This window comes from Panulirus ornatus, chromosome 2 (assembly GCF_036320965.1).
Source record: "Panulirus ornatus isolate Po-2019 chromosome 2, ASM3632096v1, whole genome shotgun sequence".
Lineage (NCBI taxonomy): Eukaryota > Metazoa > Arthropoda > Malacostraca > Decapoda > Palinuridae > Panulirus > Panulirus ornatus.
Genome location: NC_092225.1, coordinates 24981443 through 25001978, shown reverse-complemented (window position 1 = coordinate 25001978; position 20536 = coordinate 24981443). Strand labels below are relative to the sequence as shown.

General features: G+C 45.5%; 1 protein-coding gene across 2 annotated transcripts in view; it reads right to left on the bottom strand.

Annotated features, from left to right (window-relative positions):
* The window catches only part of LOC139754501 (son of sevenless homolog 1-like), a 147270-nt gene that overhangs the window by 14259 nt on the left and 112475 nt on the right, over positions 1 to 20536 (bottom strand). For both annotated transcript variants that reach the window (XM_071671785.1, XM_071671794.1), the window contains 4 exons: positions 14560 to 14676; positions 4253 to 4523; positions 2813 to 2982; positions 1527 to 1881 (listed from right to left, as the gene is read on the bottom strand). In XM_071671785.1, coding sequence (XP_071527886.1) covers positions 1527 to 1881; positions 2813 to 2982; positions 4253 to 4523; positions 14560 to 14676 — 913 coding nt within the window. The remainder of the gene's footprint in view (positions 1 to 1526; positions 1882 to 2812; positions 2983 to 4252; positions 4524 to 14559; positions 14677 to 20536) is intronic.

The window sequence follows — 20536 nt, the reverse complement described above, 5'->3', positions numbered from 1 at the left end:
CTTTGCCTTTGTACAATGGCACTATGCACGCATTCCACCAATCCTCAGGCACCTCACCATGAGTCATACATACATTAAATAACCTTACCAACCAGTCAATAATACAGTCACCCCCTTTTTTAATAAATTCCACTGCAATACCATCCAAACCTGCTGCCTTGCCAGCTTTCATCTTCCACAAAGCTTTTACTACCTCTTCTCTGTTTACCAAATCATTTTCCCTAACCCTCTCACTTTGCACACCATCTCGACCAAGACACCCTATATCTGCCACTCTATCATCAAACACATTCAACAAACCTTCAAAATACTCACTCCATCTCCTCACATCACCACTACTTGTTATCACCTCCCCATTAGCCCCCTTCACTGAAGTTCCCATTTGCTCCCTTGTCTTACGCACTTTATTTACCTCCTTCCAGAACATCATTTTATCCTCCCTAAAATTTAATGATACTCTCTCACCCCAACTCTCATTTGCCCTCTTTTTCACCTCTTGCACCTTTCTCTTGACCTCCTGTCTCTTTCTTTTATACATCTCCCACTCAATTTCATTTTTTCCCTGCAAAAATCGTCCAAATGCCTCTCTCTTCTCTTTCACTAATAATCTTACTTCTTCATCCCACCACTCACTACCCTTTCTAATCAACCCACCTCCCACGCTTCTCATGCCACAAGCATCTTTTGCGCAATCCATCACTGATTCCCTAAATACATCCCTTTCCTCCCTCGCTCCCCTTACTTCCATTGTTCTCACCTTTTTCCATTCTGTACTCAGTCTCTCCTGGTACTTCCTCACACAAGTCTCCTTCCCAAGCTCACTTACTCTCACCACCCTCTTCACCCCAACATTCACTCTTTATAATAAAATATAAATTGTCTCCTACCTCCAAGAATTAATGGTACTCTGAAACACAATAAGGGTGTCACCAACGTGCATGGGACACAACGAGAATGGAAGGAAAGAAGAATGAAGACAAAAAATCTGACAGGAAATGCTTGGTAGGAATTCTGTCCTTGTATTGTATGTCTGATGGGCTGTGGTTTAAGACCAAGTTGGGAGGTCAGGTGCTTCAAGCTCACTGGGTTATTTCAGTTTGTGTTTTGTTAGCGATATTGTTTGGGGTGGGGATAAGTGAGTAGAGATTACTGATAAGTGGGGCAGGGTTAGTTATAGCATGGCTTGGATGGAAGGGGTCTAGTGCTGTTGTAGAGAATTTCACGTCAAGCATGTCGAGGTGGGGCTGTATTGAGAGGCCCTCTATTTCTCTGTGAAGGTACTGTGGATTTGTGCTTGCTAAGCATTATTTTGTGTGGTTTGCAATATTATATTTGCTTTTGAAAGGGTAGAAGACCAGTAGGTGAAGCATAGTTTAAAATGGAGCAGATATTTTGTTTGTACCTATCTAAGCCAGGTTTCCACTTACTGGCCAACCCAGCATTTGAACTAGGCAGGCTTATGTGTGAATTCCCCAGTCAATAATGCTAACCAATTAATCACACTACACTAAATTACTGTACTTTACCTGTTTGAGGTCCATTAGTATGTCTCCGTGCCAGGGGAGTAGGTGAAGACAAATCCACAGAGTTGTTGCGACGGTGTGGAGGTGGATCTAATTGATACTGCTGAGGTGGAGGTGGAGGGGCTAGCAATGATGGGGGGGTTTGCCGGTGATGATGGGTATGATGGTGATGAGAAAGTGGATGATGGTGGCTAAGAGAATGCAAAGAATGTCCTATGGGAGTATGATGATGATGTGTGGGGCCATGCTGAAGTCCCCCTGAAGAATGCATACGGGGCAAAGTGGCTGTACGTGGTGGAATAGGTGGTGGGGAAACATCCCGAGGTGGTAACTCAGGAGCATCTGGTGCCTGTTTCACCTAGAGTGAAAAGAAGAAAAAACAAATTACTCATTTAACACAAAATTAATGAGACCAAAATGATAAACTCCTGAACATGGAATACATTTTTCAAGTTTGTGAATTATTCTCATGTTGGTTTCATGTGATTATTAAACCTGGCTAACTTTCTAAAAAGAATAACACTTAAGATGATTCTTTAAATATTACACAAATATTCAGAGGATATTTTTAATGCAACGTACTCTTTAGAAGTTGCTTGTATTTCTGATAATATAACCTCTTTTGTGAGGGCCAATACTGATATGCAATAACTGGTCAGGAGCAAGCTTTGTATTTCATTTTTTTGCAACTAAGAATGATTTTTAAGTAAAGTAACACTGCCCTTCCTACTGATGCTTCCAGCAATACTGACAAAAAATTAAGTAAAATGCCATTTCTAATCTAAGTTATTAGTCATTCAATTCTTAGGTGTGATTATAAGTAATAAATAAACCTTAACTTTCTTTTTTATTGATTTTCTGAGAAGTACAGAAAATCTCAATGTTTTTGTCATTGATGGAATCCATCCAGCAATGTTTCCAAGAAGGCTCATCATTATTACTCCCGTATCAGATCATAAAAACTTTTATCACCAGTTTGCTTTCCACATGTGAATGCTCTTTTTCCCCAATGAGACTGGAATAAAAAAAAGATAAATTCACATTAAGGTTAAGGAACTTGGCTGCATCAAGGGTCCCAGTGAAGCCCTAGAGATATAAAGCACAATGAAGGACCCTGTCCTATTACATTACTTTGCCTAAACTTCACGAGAGGACATCTGGATTGTGCTGTCCATCACCTATTTAAGATCTGCATAATGCATTCTAGTTGAAACAAAAAAGCCTGATATGTGCCTATCATTACCAAGAACACCTACATGCTTAGTTACCTTGATGTGCTATGAGCTTACCTTAGGCGAAGTGTCACCAATAGATGGTTCTCTCTTGCGTCCTCGAGGTGGTAGTGGTGGTGGAGGAGCTTGTGGAGATGATGGTGGAGGTGGTGGTGCTTGAGGAGGCAGGAAATTGCTTGGAAATCCACTTATAATTCCTCGGATATCAGTCGTACTTGATATTACATCTAGACAAAGGACAAAATTTCATCTTGATAAAATTAAGACATATTAATCCCTTATATCACTTGAATGTTTTACGTACTACATACAAGAAGTGGGAGTACATATATACTTATCTATCTATCTTTTAATTATAAGTACCCTAGACTCCTTCCTAAGAAATGGTCATGGTGTTACCCAGAACCTCTTTCCAGGAGCTTCTGTGGCTCCAAGGCTGCAATATTTCCAGGAGCAAGGAAATAATGGACTCCTTGGAGTGAGTTCTTTGACAAGACTATACTATTAATGACACAGCCTCCCCAAAGGTGAACTTTCACTCATTGTGTAACATTGAGAAAGCATAGTCTGGTAACACCTATATATCTACACATTTATATACTGTATATACTATCATTACACAACACCAGAACCCTTTTCACAAAGTAGTTTGGGCTTATAGACCAACACCCCTTTTCAATGGGCACCTACAGCTTTCAAGGCTGCACTACCCTCAGTAGCTGGGTCAGGATGAACTCCTTTAAAGTAAGAAGTCTTTATGAGGCTACAAATTGTCAACTGATGAGGATATGCCTTGCCAAAAATCACTCTTCACTTGTGGTGTAATTTCAAGCAGGAGTCTGATAATGCCTACCTACATGCCTGCCTGTCACTCTGCCTATCTATTCATCTATATAATTTTCTATCAAACTGCACATAATGCAAGACTGGATGGGACATGAAGTATTACCAAGTATGGCAGTCCAGATTCAGTTTACTTCAACAGTGCTTCGATTGTGCTTTTATTTATATATGATCAATTGGCACATCTTAACACTACTTTTATTTCATATTTTCTACTTGATGCTTTGCACACCAGTAAATCTTAAGTAGTAGCTGGTATGAACATTATGCAGGAGTCTCTGGAAACACTGCACGAGTTGCCATCAGCCAGTGGCTGTTAAGAGTAAGGCATGAAAGGCTAAGAAGCAGCACTGGAGTTCAACAGTTATGGAGACTCTTTTGCCGTGGCCACGCCCTTGAGGGAGTTCCAGGGGGGAAAAAGGCATCAGAGATAAATAGAGTTAAATCTTACATTAATGAGTATGACCACAAAAAAAGATAATGAGAAATGGGGCCTAACAATAACAGACATATACTCCCATTCCATCCACAATAACCATTAAAATGACAATCCATAAAAATACAACTGGCAAATTTTCTATCCCACTAATACTAATAAAACATCAGCTAGGAAATGAGCTAAGTAAAACAAAAATACTGACAGGAGTAACTTACTGCCTGTGCCAATCTCTACTGGGGCAAAGATAGCATTGTCAACAACTGTGTGTGGCGGTTGTGACTGTGGTGGTGGTGGAGGCGGCGTGCAAGGTGTTGTAGGAGTTGGAGGCGTCAGCATGTGCGGCGTGTCATCCCCATCAGCCCCTTCTGGAGGTTTGTGCCCTCTCTCAGGTTGTGGGAACTTTGGTGGTAATGGGTTGGGAATCATCCCCCTGATGCGAGGTTTGATGCCTGGAGACTTGATGTAACAATTGGGCCATTTGCGATCCTGAAAGAGGAAGATATAATTCACTTTTTTTTTTCTTAATTTCTATCATACAATGACGCTTTTACACATGCAGTACATGATGGGTCATATGCAACCCTACGAGCACAAGATATTTCAATTAAACAATTTCTAATCGATCACAACAAATGTTTCATACAGCAAGAACAGTCAGAAGGAAGCAGGTGACAAGCTTCTTGTCCACAACTGTTCAGTTTTCTCTATTTCAAAGACACAGTCAGCACCAGTCGTAAAACATGAAAGCTGTACACGAATAATGTCTCTTCCCACCCCCCCTCTTCTGAAGTGTGAACATATATATGGCTAGTATCCTCACCCTGAAACTTGGCTTCCATACCTCAAAGACTTAGACCTTTCCTTAAGTGGAATGAACAAAAATGGTGATGCAGACTTTCATTTCATTCAAGTCCTCCCAGCAAATCAATTATGCATATGAAAAATATGACAAAGGCCCCAACAGAGAGCACTGTGGCACACCAGAGGTTCACATTTACCGAGTCTGAAAAGCCTCTTCTGACATATGTATGTTCCCTGATCCCTTTCGTTTTATGTGGTTTTTCACAACAATGAAGACATCATCCTCGCATGCCTACTTGGGTCATCTAATATTATACTGGCAAGTATATAAAACTCTCTGGCAGTTGGAAAAAAAGGTATTCCACTCAATTCCTTCTCCATGGAATCCAGATGACTTGTAAAACAGTCTTTACCCCCAGGTAGTTCTCCCTTGGCATGTACTTCTCCCTTTGCTTCCTGATTATCTTTTCCAGCAGATGACAAACCATATATTTGTCTGTGATGCAGGCTTCAAGTTATGTGCGTTTTCTATGATCCCATACCTTAACATAGGTAGGGGTATTTGTCTTTCATTCCCTCGTACCGATCACTCTTCCTGCAAGGACTTAAACGATGGTACAACCCTTGAGCAGGACGGTAAAATCCTTGTGCACGACGGTGCGCTCCCCGAGCACGAATCACGACCACTGAGTATGACGGTACTGCCCCGAGGGTATGGTAGCTGAAGCTTCAAGGATCAGGTCAAAGGCCAGGATCGTGACCGGTATGCGGAAAAGCATCTCAAGTAAGTATGTGTGCCTGGACACCACCATGACCATGTACTTTCCACGGGCGTAGACTCGTCATGAACAATATCCAAATCGCGGGTGTACGTCAGATCACAACCTCACCCATCGTCCTAACCTTGTTCGTTACGAGTGTGAGACAAAATGTCTCCGACTATATGTACTCATCCGTTACATTCATCTTCTCACAAACGTCCAAAGTCCTTTGAATATTTATTGTTTCCTTTACCGACATATTTTCCTAAGATAAATCTAAGAAAGTTAAGGATATGGTTCACTTTCTGAGTCTCTTTTAATTCCTATGCACAAAGAAAAAGATTAACAAAATACGGTTGAATGGGGCTATATGAAGATCAAAAACAAACCGAGCTAGCTCGAATTTAAGAGATTCAGCTTCAAGAAAAATCAGATTCAGACAGGAAATTGGTTCATAACGTTAACAAAACAGTTGCAGATGAATGGAAGAAGTTGACTAAAGAGGCCATACCAGCTATCACACTACAAGGTGTCTAACAGAGATAAATAAACAGCAAAATTCGCTGGGTATAAACAGTACCCCTTTATCATTTCTTACATTCCAGTGAACTTGCTCTTCCACTTTTCACATGCGGCCAATACCGTCTACAATCTATGTCTAACCATACTTTGCATCCGTTTCATACCCACATTATTGGCCAGCTGTATCACCTGTAACTCTGTTACATACCCTAAACTCTCAAAATCCCTTTTTGTAGTTTATTTTTCTAGTCTATATATTCAACTCTTTCCTTCCTTTTACCTCCTTCCAGCATTCACATTCCTCTGATTCCCTTTAGTTTCCCGCTCACATCCACATTCAGTGACCGTCCTAGCATTTATGAGTCTGTGGTCGATCAGTCTCTTTTACTCTTTCCTTCTCTTTCTCCGCGTGCTAAAGGATATATATAGTGAAGCGTTGGAGAAGGAGAGGAGCAGGAGGGTGGGCAGGTGAGTGTGTTCGTGCGTTAGTTGGTGGCAAGTGTGTGGGTGTAAAGCGGCGGTTGTGATTGGCTGGACGGCAGCCGATCCCCTCCTGGCCAGCCAGTCAGAGACCGAGGCTGCCTGGACTGCAGCCACCCAGCGCCGGCCTCCCCCCAGGTTTAATCCCCCCAACCCCTCACCCAACCTTCCCCCGCAGCCTCCTCCCCTCACACACACACACACCAGCTAACCTCGATACTTTAACTCGCCTTCGCCATGACACCCCTTCCATCACATCCCTCACTCGGCGTACCACTCGGCCGACCCATCTAACCAGACTATGAACGGAGGTGCAACACCAGAGTGTCTTGGTTTTAGCGTTACTGCAGTCTCCTGCGTGGTGGGTGGGGGGGGAATCATCGCGAGCGCCACCTTCATCGCCGGGGGACACGTGAGGCGGGCGGGCCAGGTGCAGACAACGCGTCTAAAAATAGATTTCCAGCTTTCACCTTTAACAGACCGAGTACTTAGCGTACTGTAGGAGTCATACATCCTCTTTCTTCACCGCTGCTTCAACACACCCTCTATCGCCCTGCCACACAAGTCACTCGTGCACTGCGAGTTGTCACTACCCGTCAGACAAACTCTATATGGCATTGATGTAATGCCTCCAGCACCGCTCAAAAGGCTGCTTCCAACGAGGACTACCACAGCTTTAATGTTTAATATGAATAAGACACATTTTAAACTCCTCTATTCTGGGGAAAAATATATTTAGATATGTAAACGCACACCATATATATATATATATTTTTTTTTTTCTTTCATACTATTCGCTATTTCCCGCGTTAGCAAGGTAGCGTTAAGAAGAGAGGACTGAGTCTTAGAGGGAATATCATCACTTGGTCCCCTTCTCTGTTCCTTCTTTTGGAAAATTAAAAACGGGAGGGGTGGATTTCCAGCCCCCCGCTCCCATATATATATATATATATATATATATATATATATATATATATATATATATATATATATATATATATATATATATATACCCTACACATGCTCTGTATACGATCAATCAATACTGTACCTTTAATACTGGCACAACCACAATACTGTAGCCTGCACTATGTCACAATCACTTTACTGCTCCCTGCACACTATCCCTGCACACTGCCATAATACTGTGCCCTGCATACTGTCACAACCACTTTACACTACAACCATGATGCTGTACCCAGCACATTACCACAACCACTCGTGTCCTATACGTTGCCACAAGCACAATACTGTACCGTGCACACTATCACAATCCTGTTCATCCGGAAAAAGCTATAGAGACAATACAGTAATTCTACGCAAAACCATCGCAATACCCTTACACAATGACACATCTGCGATACAGTATTAACGCACAAGGTTGGCTCACTTACAGTACCTCTGGACACTGCCACAACACAATAAAATACCATAACCTCAAATGAGTAACCCTACGGTGATGTAACCATAAAACTAATCCACAATCACCATACTGTAAACTATTTAAATTACCATGGGTGTGAAATGCATTACCCATGCACCGTATACAACTACTGCATATTACCTCAACAACACAGTACCCCTGGATAATGCCACACAACTAACAACACTGTCAGTATTCCTGCACACACTGTGCAACAGTACATTACCTACTGCACATCGTCACAACTAACATGCACATTTATCACAGTAAAACCGGTTCCCTGTGCACATCGCCACAACCTTAGTGCACCACAATGACGATAACATACCTTCGTATACTTAGAGGATACACAACATCAAACAGACACAATACTAACATGTAGATATGGCTAGGTAAGGTTGCTATGGACCTGGCTGTTGTTATCATATACGGATACAACACGTTTCCCGGTCTAGATTCGTAATGCAGTCATGGACGTATTGATACTGTTGTCTTAGCATAACTAAAGAGAGGATGGTAGAGTGGAAATGATCAAAAACATGGGAAATCAAAGAAAAAATATGACAGGTTATCTGAAGAAAGCATATAATAAATTTCACTTATTTTTTTTCTCTCTCTAGCTTTCAATAAAAGTGTCAACCTTCATATTACAAAATTATAACACAAGAAATATACACATTCACCAATAATATAAGCAACAGGCTATGAAGCACAGGGAGGAAGTAGAGTAAAACGTTAACAAAAACGACCACAGGCCGCTCCAGCTGCGAGGCTATTTCAAATATGGGTGACCCTGTAGTAGGGTGGGGTAGTACACGAAAAGCCTCGCTAACAGACGGATGTGAAGTAATCACTGCTATTCTATGGTACAGCTAGCCTGGGATGTAAGTTACTTATCTCTGAGTACTTTCCACGAGAGAAAGACAAAGAGACGGAATGTGCGCGTGCGTAGAAAAAAAAATATTGCGATCTTGACCACACGCAAGACAACATTCTTACAAGCAAAAGTGATTTTTTTTTCTTTGTATCATTGCCACATATATACATAAAGTAGTAGAGAAGTTTGCAGGGAATTCAATCCACGGGACTAGAACCTGTCGACTGGCAGAACACACAGAAGACCGAATCAACCGATCAACAAACGATAATCATTGCAGTGTGAGTGATAGGTTTGATTTTGCTTGTCTAGCTGGGACACGGCGATGGCAACAACGACCGCAGAGCCTATATATATATATATATATATATATATATATATATATATATATATATATATATATATATATATATATATATATTCTTTTTTTTTCTAATAGTTCTGGACTTTCCAGAGGTGGATTCTGTACACCCCTCAAACGGAGGTATACGTGCCACTAACACTGTTGCCTAGGCCCAAACGGCGGTAGGTGTTGTTAGCCCAAGTTCCAATTATATGTTAAGAGGAATATGAATATATCTTTACGTTAAGGAAGGCAAAATACGTAAGATCTATTCCAGCTGACATTGTTACGTTGTTGAAACTGAAACATTCATGAAGAAAGGCGGTAGACAAAGTGAATGAACATGAAGGCAGCGGAAGGACTCAATTTTAAAAACATTCGGAGAGCGGATGTATACAATCAAACACTTAACATTACTCTTTATGTACAAATAGCCAGATAATGTATCTTTTGTTATTTTGTAATTCAACGGATGTCTAACCTCCTTACCCTAAGACCCCATTCCCTTAGGGCTCCTACACCACTACAACACACTATGAATACCAGAGCGGAGCCAACAGGTCCAAGGCATATCAGAAAGTATATCTCGTACATGTCTCGGGTTTGTAGTTTCAGTTGGTAGTACGTCTGGTGGAGTAGAGTGGAGGGGGTGTTCCGTTTCACTGAGTCACTAAAGTGTGAATATATATTTTTTGCTGTGTTTGGCACGGGTGGGAGGGATCAAGCAAGCTGAAGCTGCTGAAATGTCAGGCAGGGATGAGCGTTTTATTTCCGCTTTGGGGTTGGATGTCGGTTATGAGGGTGTCCGGATGGAAGGGTTCTAGTGTTTACACCGGTGCAAAGAACTGGGTATAGAGATAAACGAAGGATTCCCTTATACCGACTAATCTATTCGTTTTCACCCACAGAAACACGGCTGGAAGCTGCCAATTCACGGGGAAAAAAAAAAATGTTGACTCACACGACAACACATGACTCATAATCTTAAAAATCAAGAGTAAAATAAATACTTTTTGAGCACGACGGTACGACCTTCTCTAGCACGACCCTTCTATATGACAAAGTGCGACTAGTGACCCAACCTTGAGGGGGCAGGATAACTGTCTCGCCATTTATAACCAAAAGTCGCAAGGTCGTTGAGAGCTCTGGGGTTGTAAGGTTGTGTTCAAGGTTCACATCGTCCTGCTGAGGGGGGTTGTAGTACTGTTAAGCTAAGAAGGTTAACAACCTATAAACGTTCACTACTGGTTAGCTCATTAACCAATACTCTTTTTATTCTTTTACAGGGGGAATTGTACGAATGAAATACATTCCTTCAGCTCACAAATGACAAACGGTATCGCAAAGGTACTACCAGTGAATGTTCGGGCCCCGATCACTCAAAATCTTTTTCACTCCATCTTTCCACCTCCAATTTGGTCTCCCACTTCTCCTCGTTCCCTCCACCTCCGACACATATATCCTCTTGCGTTAATTTCACGATAATATGTAATTCAACGTGTAATATAAGGAATGTATGTCACAATACAAAGACATATGTTTATTGAGGCAAAATGTATTCAGAATCTCACACGTTAAATTCTTCTGTAGGGGGTTCAACTGTAATAATTCCCCAATTACTACAGAACAATTTTCTCGGCTCAGAGCATAAAAAAAGCAACTTGGGGTATACATCAAGTACCCATATCTATCTCCATTGATTATCTATATAAAACAACCACATCATAAACCTTTCATATCGAAATGGATAATGTTCAAGTGACTACGTAACTATCTATATATACGAGAGAGAGATAAAAAAGAAAAGCCGAGGTATTTTTCACTTGTAATGCCCTGAACTTTTTGGGTAAGATATGTCAAGGTGTACCTGGGTGTGTCAGACAGTAACCAGGGTAGTGTCTGGTAGCACCAGGTAGGATACAGTCGTGGGACTGGTATAGCAAAGGATCTCACATACTTAGGAAAGGATCGTCACACTAAATGTCAGGCTTGCCAGAAACGATGACAAGAGCATTTTAGACTAGTGGCAAGTGGTGTCACACTGTGGTGGCAGGAGCCTATAGCTGGTTGAAAGGATCTGACTCTGGTGGTACGGGGGGGGGGGGGTGTTTAAGACATGCCAAGAACAGGAAACTGGTGTCAGGGTTGTAACAGACTGGTGTCAAGGGTGGTAGGCTCTGGAGGCAGGAGTCTCATCTATGTCTGGTGGAAGGGGATGGATGGGACGATGGTGGCAAAGGGCTTACCACGGATACCAAGGGTATAACACTGGTGTCACTGTTGTCTGGCTGTTGGCAGGGAGTCCCACTGGTGATCACGGTTACCAGGCCGGTGTCAGAAGGGAGGGGCGTCTTAGTGCTGGTAAGAACGTCACACTGCTGGTTTGGGGAGGAGGGGAAGGAGAGGTCAGACTGCTGAAAGGGACGTCACTGTTGGCAGGAGGAGGAGGGAGGGAGGGGGGAGGAGGGAGTCAGACTGGTGGCAGGGGTGTGTGTCAGACCGATGGCAAGGACGTCACAGTGTTGACACGAGGTGTCAGGGGCCCCACCATGATGATAGCATTGGGGGGAGAGCAGTAGTCAGAGGGGGTGATGGAAGTGATGTTGGCAGAGGCGTCACAGTGTTGGCAGGGGGGGGGGGTGGAGGAAGAAGAGGGGAGGAGGGTAAAGGAGGGGAAGCGAGAGGGGAGAGAGAGAGAGCAGCCTGAGGGAACCACCGGAGTAGCTCATTCACAAAAACAGTTCCATTGAGAAGCGTGGGCGGCCGAGGCCGCTTGGGGGGATGGGGATGGGAGAGGGAATGGGTGCCAGGAAAGGGGAGAGGGGAGAGGGAGGAGGGGGGAGGGGGGACCCGTGACGCGCCACCCATTGATCCGGCCAGCTGCTGGGGCTCTCACGCTCCCCCCCCCCCCCCCTTCCTTCCCCCTCTCTCTCTCTCACTCGCCCACCTCCATCCCCGCCGCCCGTCCCTCCTCCTCCCCTCCCTATCACTCCAACACGGGCTTCTCTCTCTCTCTCTCTCTCTCTCTCTCTCTCTCTCTCTCTCTCTCTCTCTCTCTCTCTCTCTCTCCTGTGTTGGAGGGTCCTCCTCCAACACAGGACGAGAGAAGGGGAGAGCCTGAAGGACTTAGTGGTCTAGGGGAATGGGGTTAAATACTAGGGGAGGAGGTGTTCCACGGGGGCTTGGGCAGTACTAAGGGGAAAATTATACAAGGTACATGCCAACCTTAAGTACCAGGACTACAGGCTGAAGACAGTACATGGTAGCAGAAGCAGTACTAGGTTGAAGGCAACACAAGGAGTAATAGGTGATGGTGGTGTATGGCAGTTGGAGGACTACAGGAATCAGTGGAGACGGAACAAGGCAGCACAAGGATGTCTAGGTGGAGGCGTTACAAGGTGTGCTAGGCTAAGGTGGCTCTTGACGGTACAAGGAGTACCAAGGGAAGGCTGGTGTATGGCAGTACAAGGAATACCAGGGAGGAGAAGCGATACTAGGTGAAGGCGGTACATGTTAATACGAGATGCAGAAGGTGAAAACAAAAAATTCAAGTACAAGGACTACTAGGTTCAAGATGGTACAAAGGCAGTGCAAAGAGTACAAGGGAAGGCTGGTGTATGGCAGTACAAGGAATACCAGGGGAGGAGAGGCGACACTAGGTGAAGGCGGTACATGTTAATACGAGATGCAAAAGGTGAAAACACAAAAAATACAAGGACTACTAGGTTCAAGACGGTACAAAGGCAGTGCAAAGAGTACAAGGTAAAAGCAATGGAAAGAATGAAACCAGTTACGCTCAAAACACCGCTAGTAAAGCTTAACTAGGTTTCACTAGTACCCCTGGTATAGCATGAAAGTACTATAACTAGACCCAGGTGAGGAGGTGGGGTACTAGGAGAACCTCGTACAATGTACACATGGTACTAGGGCGAAGCGAGCAGGCAGAGCTCTGATGGTGTTCGTAGGTCGATAATCGTGTGAAGACAGTTCTGGAAGCTGTATCTAGATGGTTCTAGAAATTATTACTAAATGCATCCTGTTCTAGAACTGAGGATGGCTCCATTGGAAGTCCTACCGAGGGGAAAATGGATATAGATGGAGCTATATAAAGAAGGTTCTAGAACGGAAATTTCCTCACGCAAACCCAGACTACCCTCCGTGTAGGAGCAGGGTAAGGTGGGTCTCGCACATCGACAAGGACAGCCGAGATGGTCATGGCGAGACACGAATATATCAACAAGATCAAAAAGAATATCATGCTGGCATTCAGTTAGACGACCAGACAACAAATACGATTGTGGTGGTGGTGGTGGTGTGTGGTAGGAGGTCAAGAAGAACCCACAAGACTCAGCTGTGGTGGAGGCCGTTAGAATACCAGCAAGAAAATCCTGGCCATCTCTCCTCCACCTTCCAGTCTCCTCCCCACTCACACTTGCGTCGTCCCGCAGGACGCGACGGTGGGTCCCCTTGCGTTTCCTGACCCCACCTCCCTCTCATCATCACCGAGACACCCCCGCAGATGGATGCGCTTCGTTGCAGGAAGTGTTTGATGACTGTATTACTCCTTGGTGTCAGCGTTTGACATATCAGTTCCCCCGACTACGACGGCTCACAGAAAACGCAGAAACGGCGACGTTCCATCACTAAACGCGTCGACATCAACCACGATGGCAGTTATGGTAATCAGTCTTGCTTCCAACCTTGTCCCGACCCCCCCGTTCTGTCTCACTAGGCCACACAGTCCCCCTCCAGGGTGCTCGGTCCACCAAGCTTCTCGGGTGTCACTCTGGACGATGAACTAAGAAGGAGGGAACACGTCAGCACCATCGTCAAACCCTCCAGCTATCGTCTCTACGCGCTTCGACGAATGAAGAAGACACTTGGGACTTCGTGCACCTGACTTCAGGATCAACTCCGCTTCTTTCATTTCCCTAACTATGAGTCCTCCCCGCCTGGTCTTCCTCCTCTAACCACCACACAATTTGGGACTTCCAGAAAGAAAAAAAAAGAAGTGCAGAACAGGTCATACCTCGGTCCTTCCCACAACATTAGTCATCAGACACGCAACACACTGGTCCTTCCAACTCTCTCTCTCCAACCATCATCTGGACCTTGTCCGACAGTTCAGCAAGAAACTAATGCACCAACGTTGCCACCGTCACCTCCTGCCACCAGATATCCCTCGTCCCAGAGTTGCAGTTCGACACCACAACCACATCGACTCCTATCCCAGCTCATCCAGCCACCCTACAGCCTTCCCCGGCGGGCTGTACAATGAACGCATCCCACAACACAACAACAAGAGTTCGACCTACCTTACTGGGCGGCTTTTTACAGCTCTTGGGTTCGATCTCCTTGGACCTGTTGTACAGGTAGTTGGAGATGTCGTTCTCATTCTCCGTGTCGAATGGCTGTAGCGTCTCCAGGAAGTGCTGAAAAAAAAGAAGAGAAGACGCTATACATCCACTGTGGGTCCTGGGACTGCTGAAAGAAATGTGGCATTACACGAAACATTACCTTTAAATCTAAATACCACAACTACTTTATCCCCTTCACTTAACCAAGAGGTTATAACCCCTCAGGGTATAGGATGACCTTTTTGACCTTGACCCATAAAGAGTTAGGCCGAAGGCCACGCCATCATAACGAAGAAGAAGAGTTGTACCACCGTACTGAAAAAGGTCGTAGCGTCGTACTCAAGGGAGCGAGTACCTGGTCTCATTGCGTATGATGGAGACACACCTCAGGAGGACTCTGCAATCTCATCTCCGGCTGAACATATAATAATAAACATTTCCTACTGTATTACCGACCTTCATCCTCGAATCAGCGATTTAGAATGGAGGACTGACTTACTGCCTCAAATTCTGACCAACAGTCACACACTCAAGGACACAACAAGAAAGACCGTTCATAGCCCCAGATACGACGGACATCATCAGATCAGGAACAAGTGAACTACGACTGGATGGGGAGAGAAATGCTCTGTTTGAGGAAGGGACACTAGGACTCCACCCACAAGCCAAAGACCACCTCCGATACACCACGGAGGTTAGCACAGCAGGAGGCATCTCGGCAAACCAGGCAGAACCCATACCGAAGAAAGTCAGGCCAAAACAACACCGAAACACGCAGAGGTGACTCATGAGTTCCAACGGGCCAGAGACTAATGGCCTTTCTTAGGAAGGGAGAATACAAGTATGGTGTATGTCAACTTGGACACGACAGGGATACGAAAGAGGCTGGTGGGAAGACCCTTAAAAGACCAGATATAACGTACGTGTACTGGGGGAAAAAATATATATGTCGAGCATCTTGGAAGTGGATTTGAAGGCCAGGACCTCATGTTGGATGTTGAATCATCTCATATGAATTTCAAGAGAGGAAAAACTGGGGGAGGGCGGGCCAACCTCGACTCCACCAGGATCATCCTGTGCACAGACACCCCTCCCACCCACGTCTGTAGTGCATAAGGACATCCCCTGCGTGAAAGGATCTCAGTATGAGGAGGTGAGAAGAGCAATGCTTCGTGGGAGATCAGCCAGCCACACGATGATTCGTGCATAATTGGAGGAATTCGGGCGATAATATACGAAAGATTCAAGGAAATATATATATATATATATATATATATATATATATATATATATATATATATATATATATATATATATATATATATAAGGGTAGGAGAAGTGTCGAGCCAGGTGGCTTTTAAGCTGGAAGATTCGCGATCCCCGAGGCCAGCAATAAGGGTTGCTGCGATGCAACTGGTACAAAATCGGGCCCCTGGAGCGGAGGCGATGGTACAGGTGCTTGTTGGAGATCGGATGGTGGAGAGGAGAGGGCAGCCTTGGACGCCCGAGTTTTACAAGACTGTAAAATCAACTCGAGAGAGAGAGAGGGAGAGCTAGGTTTTGGAGCAGTGTGGTAGTGGTTGGAACTTTACAGTGACTTAAAAGGTGTAAAGTACGGGGAGCAAAGGTACGTCCCATCTTGGGCTACAAACTAAAAAAAAAATAAATAAATAAATTACATTAGGCCTCACCAACGTGTAGCAATATTGAGGAAAACGGGCGACTAGGAAGCTACAGTGTGGGACACATGGAGGCACGAACAGCTAGCTATCCGGGCGCTTGGCTGACTTGAAGAGTGACGAAACGTGTACTGTGCCTTAGGCAAACCATCACACAACAACCTGGCGCGAGGGAATAAAACCTGGAAACACCCATACACAGCGGCTGGTCGATACAATGGGTTGCTGGCATAAGCTACGGTGTGTGTGTGTGTGTGTGTGTGTGTGTGTGTGTGTGTGTGTGCATACATATGAGTAAAGACATCGTACATATATACAAGGTTTAGAAGACGGGGCAACACGAAGTCTCCGAAGCTGTGTGATGGTGGACGATGATCAACCAGAGACGGAAGTCCCCACGAGCGTACACCTCCCCTCCCCCGTACTGTACAAATGGGTAATGACAAGTACGTAATTACGCACACCACTGCGCCAAATTCTACCGCCACGAAGTACAAAAGACGACCCCCCCCAGCATGGTTCACCAGGTGCCAACTGGTAATCCCCGCACTGGGGCATGGCAGTCCACCAGCTAATATCAGGGCGTCACCACCAGCCCGCGGGGCGATGTCGTACACCAGGACATGAGAGGAGGGGCACAAGTGCTACATCCGAGGGAGGAGGAGAAGCCAGTGTTTTGGCGATGAGGACTTCCCGTGGGTTGGCTGGCGGGAGGCAGGAACATTGTCATCACCGCTGCTCATGCCATCACCAGCTTCCTCCACCACCGGTACCCACCTATTGCCCTCTATTACCGCCGCATCCACACACTCTCCTCCCTCTCCCGCTCACCATACACACACACACACACACACACACGCGCGCGCGCGGAGAAAAACCTCGTCATCTATAACACGAGATCATCAACACAGCCATCATCATCAGCCAAGGAAGATGTCACATTCTGTGCCGGGGAGACATCTCCAGCGAGCACCGTCAGGCTATCGGTTTCCGAGTGGGTGACCATCTCCACCTTCCAAGCCCGCTCCCCACCAACCCTTGCTCACCTGTGGCGTGCTACAAGGCACACACACACACACACAGGTGGAACCCGTGTGTGTTCCCTCGTCAACCACGTCGCCATCCAACCGACCAAGAGCGTAGCCACGGTGTCTCACTTGGCGCCCCCCAAGTCCCCCTCCAGGTTGTTCACTCCACCAACCTTCCACCCCACCGTCCCACACCCTCCTACTGTCACATTAGGCCCCCAGTCCCCCCTTCAGGATGTTCAGTCCACCAAGCTTCTCGGTGTCACTCTGGACGACACACTAACCTGGAGGGAACACGTCAGCACCACCATCAAGTCCTCCACACTTCGCCTCTACACTCTTCATCGACTCGAGACACTTGGACTCCCTGCACCTAAAACTCAATAACATCGACCCAACTTTCGTTCTCCCTATCCCTCCTCCGCCTGGACTTCCTCCCTATCCACCACACAACAGAAAATCTACAACAAAACGGTGCAGAAAAGTGGCATGCACACTCACTCACTCACTCGCGGTCTGTCAAATACCACTTATCGAGAGGCGTCCAACACAACACCGGTCGTCCCAACGCGTTTCCGTCATCACTTGCGTCTCCTCTGACAGTCCGGGAAGAAGCTATGGTATGACCCTCGCCACTGTCACCTCCAGCAACCATAGATCCCTCGTCCCCGAGTTGCTGTTCGACACCAAAAGCATATCTATCCCATCCGAACCCTCGCCACTGTCACCTCCAGCAACCATAGATCCCTCGTCCCCGAGTTGCTGTTCGACACCAAAAGCATATCTATCCCATCCGAACCCTCGACACTGTCACCTCCAGCAACCATAGATCCCTCGTCCCCGAGTTGCTGTTCAATACCAAAAGCATATGTATCCCATCCGAACTCGTACATATACCGGGACAAGAATAGCCCCACCTCAACTCTTCTGAACACTGTTAATACGCATAGACTGTCTCTAAACTGTGTGTGTGTGAAGATACTCGATGTAACCTTCCTCCCCTCCACCTTCCGCTTAGCTCCAACGCCTGTGTCATGTGTATTTACTCATTACATTTTCAATCTCTGGTTACGCTGTCTTTTAACCATGTATCGTAATCAGCATCAGAGTAACCAGTGGCGACGGTGAGAAGCGTAGATGGGAAGGACGGAAAGAAGTACTTTCTATTTTTTTTCCTAATGTCACGACTGGTGTGTGGCTGAAGTAAACAGACCAACGAGGCAGTGAACGAAGGCAGTGTAATAAGGCTTAAAAAGGCTACTGTGATGACATGAGAGAGAGAGAGAGAGAGAGAGAGAGAGAGAGAGAGAGGTAACGTATTGTACAGATAAACACAACACACACACACACACACACACACACACACACACACACACACAAACCTATCAAGAGGCGTTCTTTTCACTGGTCCTTCCCTCCCATTTTGTTCGACCCTCACCTAGACCTGGTTTGAGTTCGAGACTGAAAAAAAAAAAAAAAATCAAATCGATGATTTTGTGTCACTAGGCGCGCGTGTTGGTACATGCAGCTGACTGTCCCGACCTACTCTTCCATCTCGATATATGTTTGTCAGGTGGTGGTGTAAATTACAAGCATGTCATTACGCCATCACACCTGAACTAACGCTATGGGCAGGTCAGGAGACGTCCGACACCTTCATACTTCCCCACACCTCCGACTGCTTCTCAGTCTCGAACCCAAACCAGAAATGCCTTGGGCCTAGCATGTGGGTCACCACCAGAAAAGGACTGTATGTGGCACCCAGCGATGACAGACTTTAACTGTGGCTGTACGACCAATCGGATGACATCACCAGGCATAACATGTGGATTATTTGTGAATGCAGAAGATTGGAAATAAAATCTATACATGCACTATAAAAAAAAGGGGTTGTACGTACAGTAAAGGGGTTAATTTTACATCACGTCTTACAACCCGCGACTCCCAAGTGCTATCGTCGCACCAGAAGAGGACGCAGCTGTTAATAAGCGACTCCCATCAACACTAGATCATCAGGTATTAGTTTCCGGTAACCCCTGACCTCTAGCGAATACAAAACACATTTGTCATTAATACAAATGTACGTCCCGTCACCAGAAGCTCGACCTTCGAGTTAAAAAAAAAATAAGAGGAAATGACGCTATGTTCTTGATCATCCGGAATGAAATCAAAACTCAAAAAAAAAATATACGAAGAAACAACCCAAAAAGAATGGAAACTTTCTTTTTTTTCTAATGGAAGACTATCGAAGAAGAGAAGAGATACAGTAAAAGCCAAATGTTCACCTTACGGAGACAGACCTAAATATTCGTGACCCATATACCCCACTGAGCACCAAGGCACGACCCACTTAGCTGGGAAGGTACGACCTGGAGTTGCACAGTTGGAGTCGTAGTCTTCCCATGTCATCTAACGTCACAACTAGGGTTCAGTGCAAGCTGCTCGGTTGGGTCACGGGTGAGGAAGCTGTTGGAGGCCGCAGCCCGCAGAACCGCGTTGCTATCAGAGCCTGGCTGGTTACAGGCAATGTGTCGAGTACTTACAGGCCCAAAAGGTTCAAAGCATTTCCCTTTTGTGTCCTTAACGCACACCTTGATTCTAGGAGCAATAGCTTTACAAGCGAATTAAATATGGCTGCTGGCTGGGGACGATGTCTTCAATACCTCCTCCCCCGTCTGCGCTCCTAGAGATTACAGCCTCAGACACCTCAGTCGTTCCCAGTAGTTCAATTCTTTTACCTCGGTAATACAGGTCGTGTGAGGGATCCCTGCACACTGTCTAACTCTGAAATTCGTCCACTTCGAAAGCGGTCAGCACCACACATGAGAGTATTGAAGCCTGGAAGGTCGTCAGTAACGGTTCGTCTTCTCTTTGTCTTGAAGGTCCGCAAGATCCATGCTACCATCCTAATGTTAAAGAGGCAACTGTTGCTTCGTCAATTTCACACAAGCCACGGTCGTCACTGCATTGCTACTCTGAGGTCTTCTTTCACACCGTTCGGTAGCGATTATGATCTCGTCTGCGTGTTCGTTCGTATCGTAATGTGGTGATGATGCCTACGATCGTTCGGTATTTTGAATTGCTCTACATTTCTCTCCCCATATATCACATGACTATTCCCCACTGGAAAAGCGGGTTGCTCTGGTTACCACAGTGGGAGACTATGTCTCTGTCGGTACTTTCTCAGTGTGTTCTTCCACTGCCGAAGTTTTCATATCAATTCTTGTA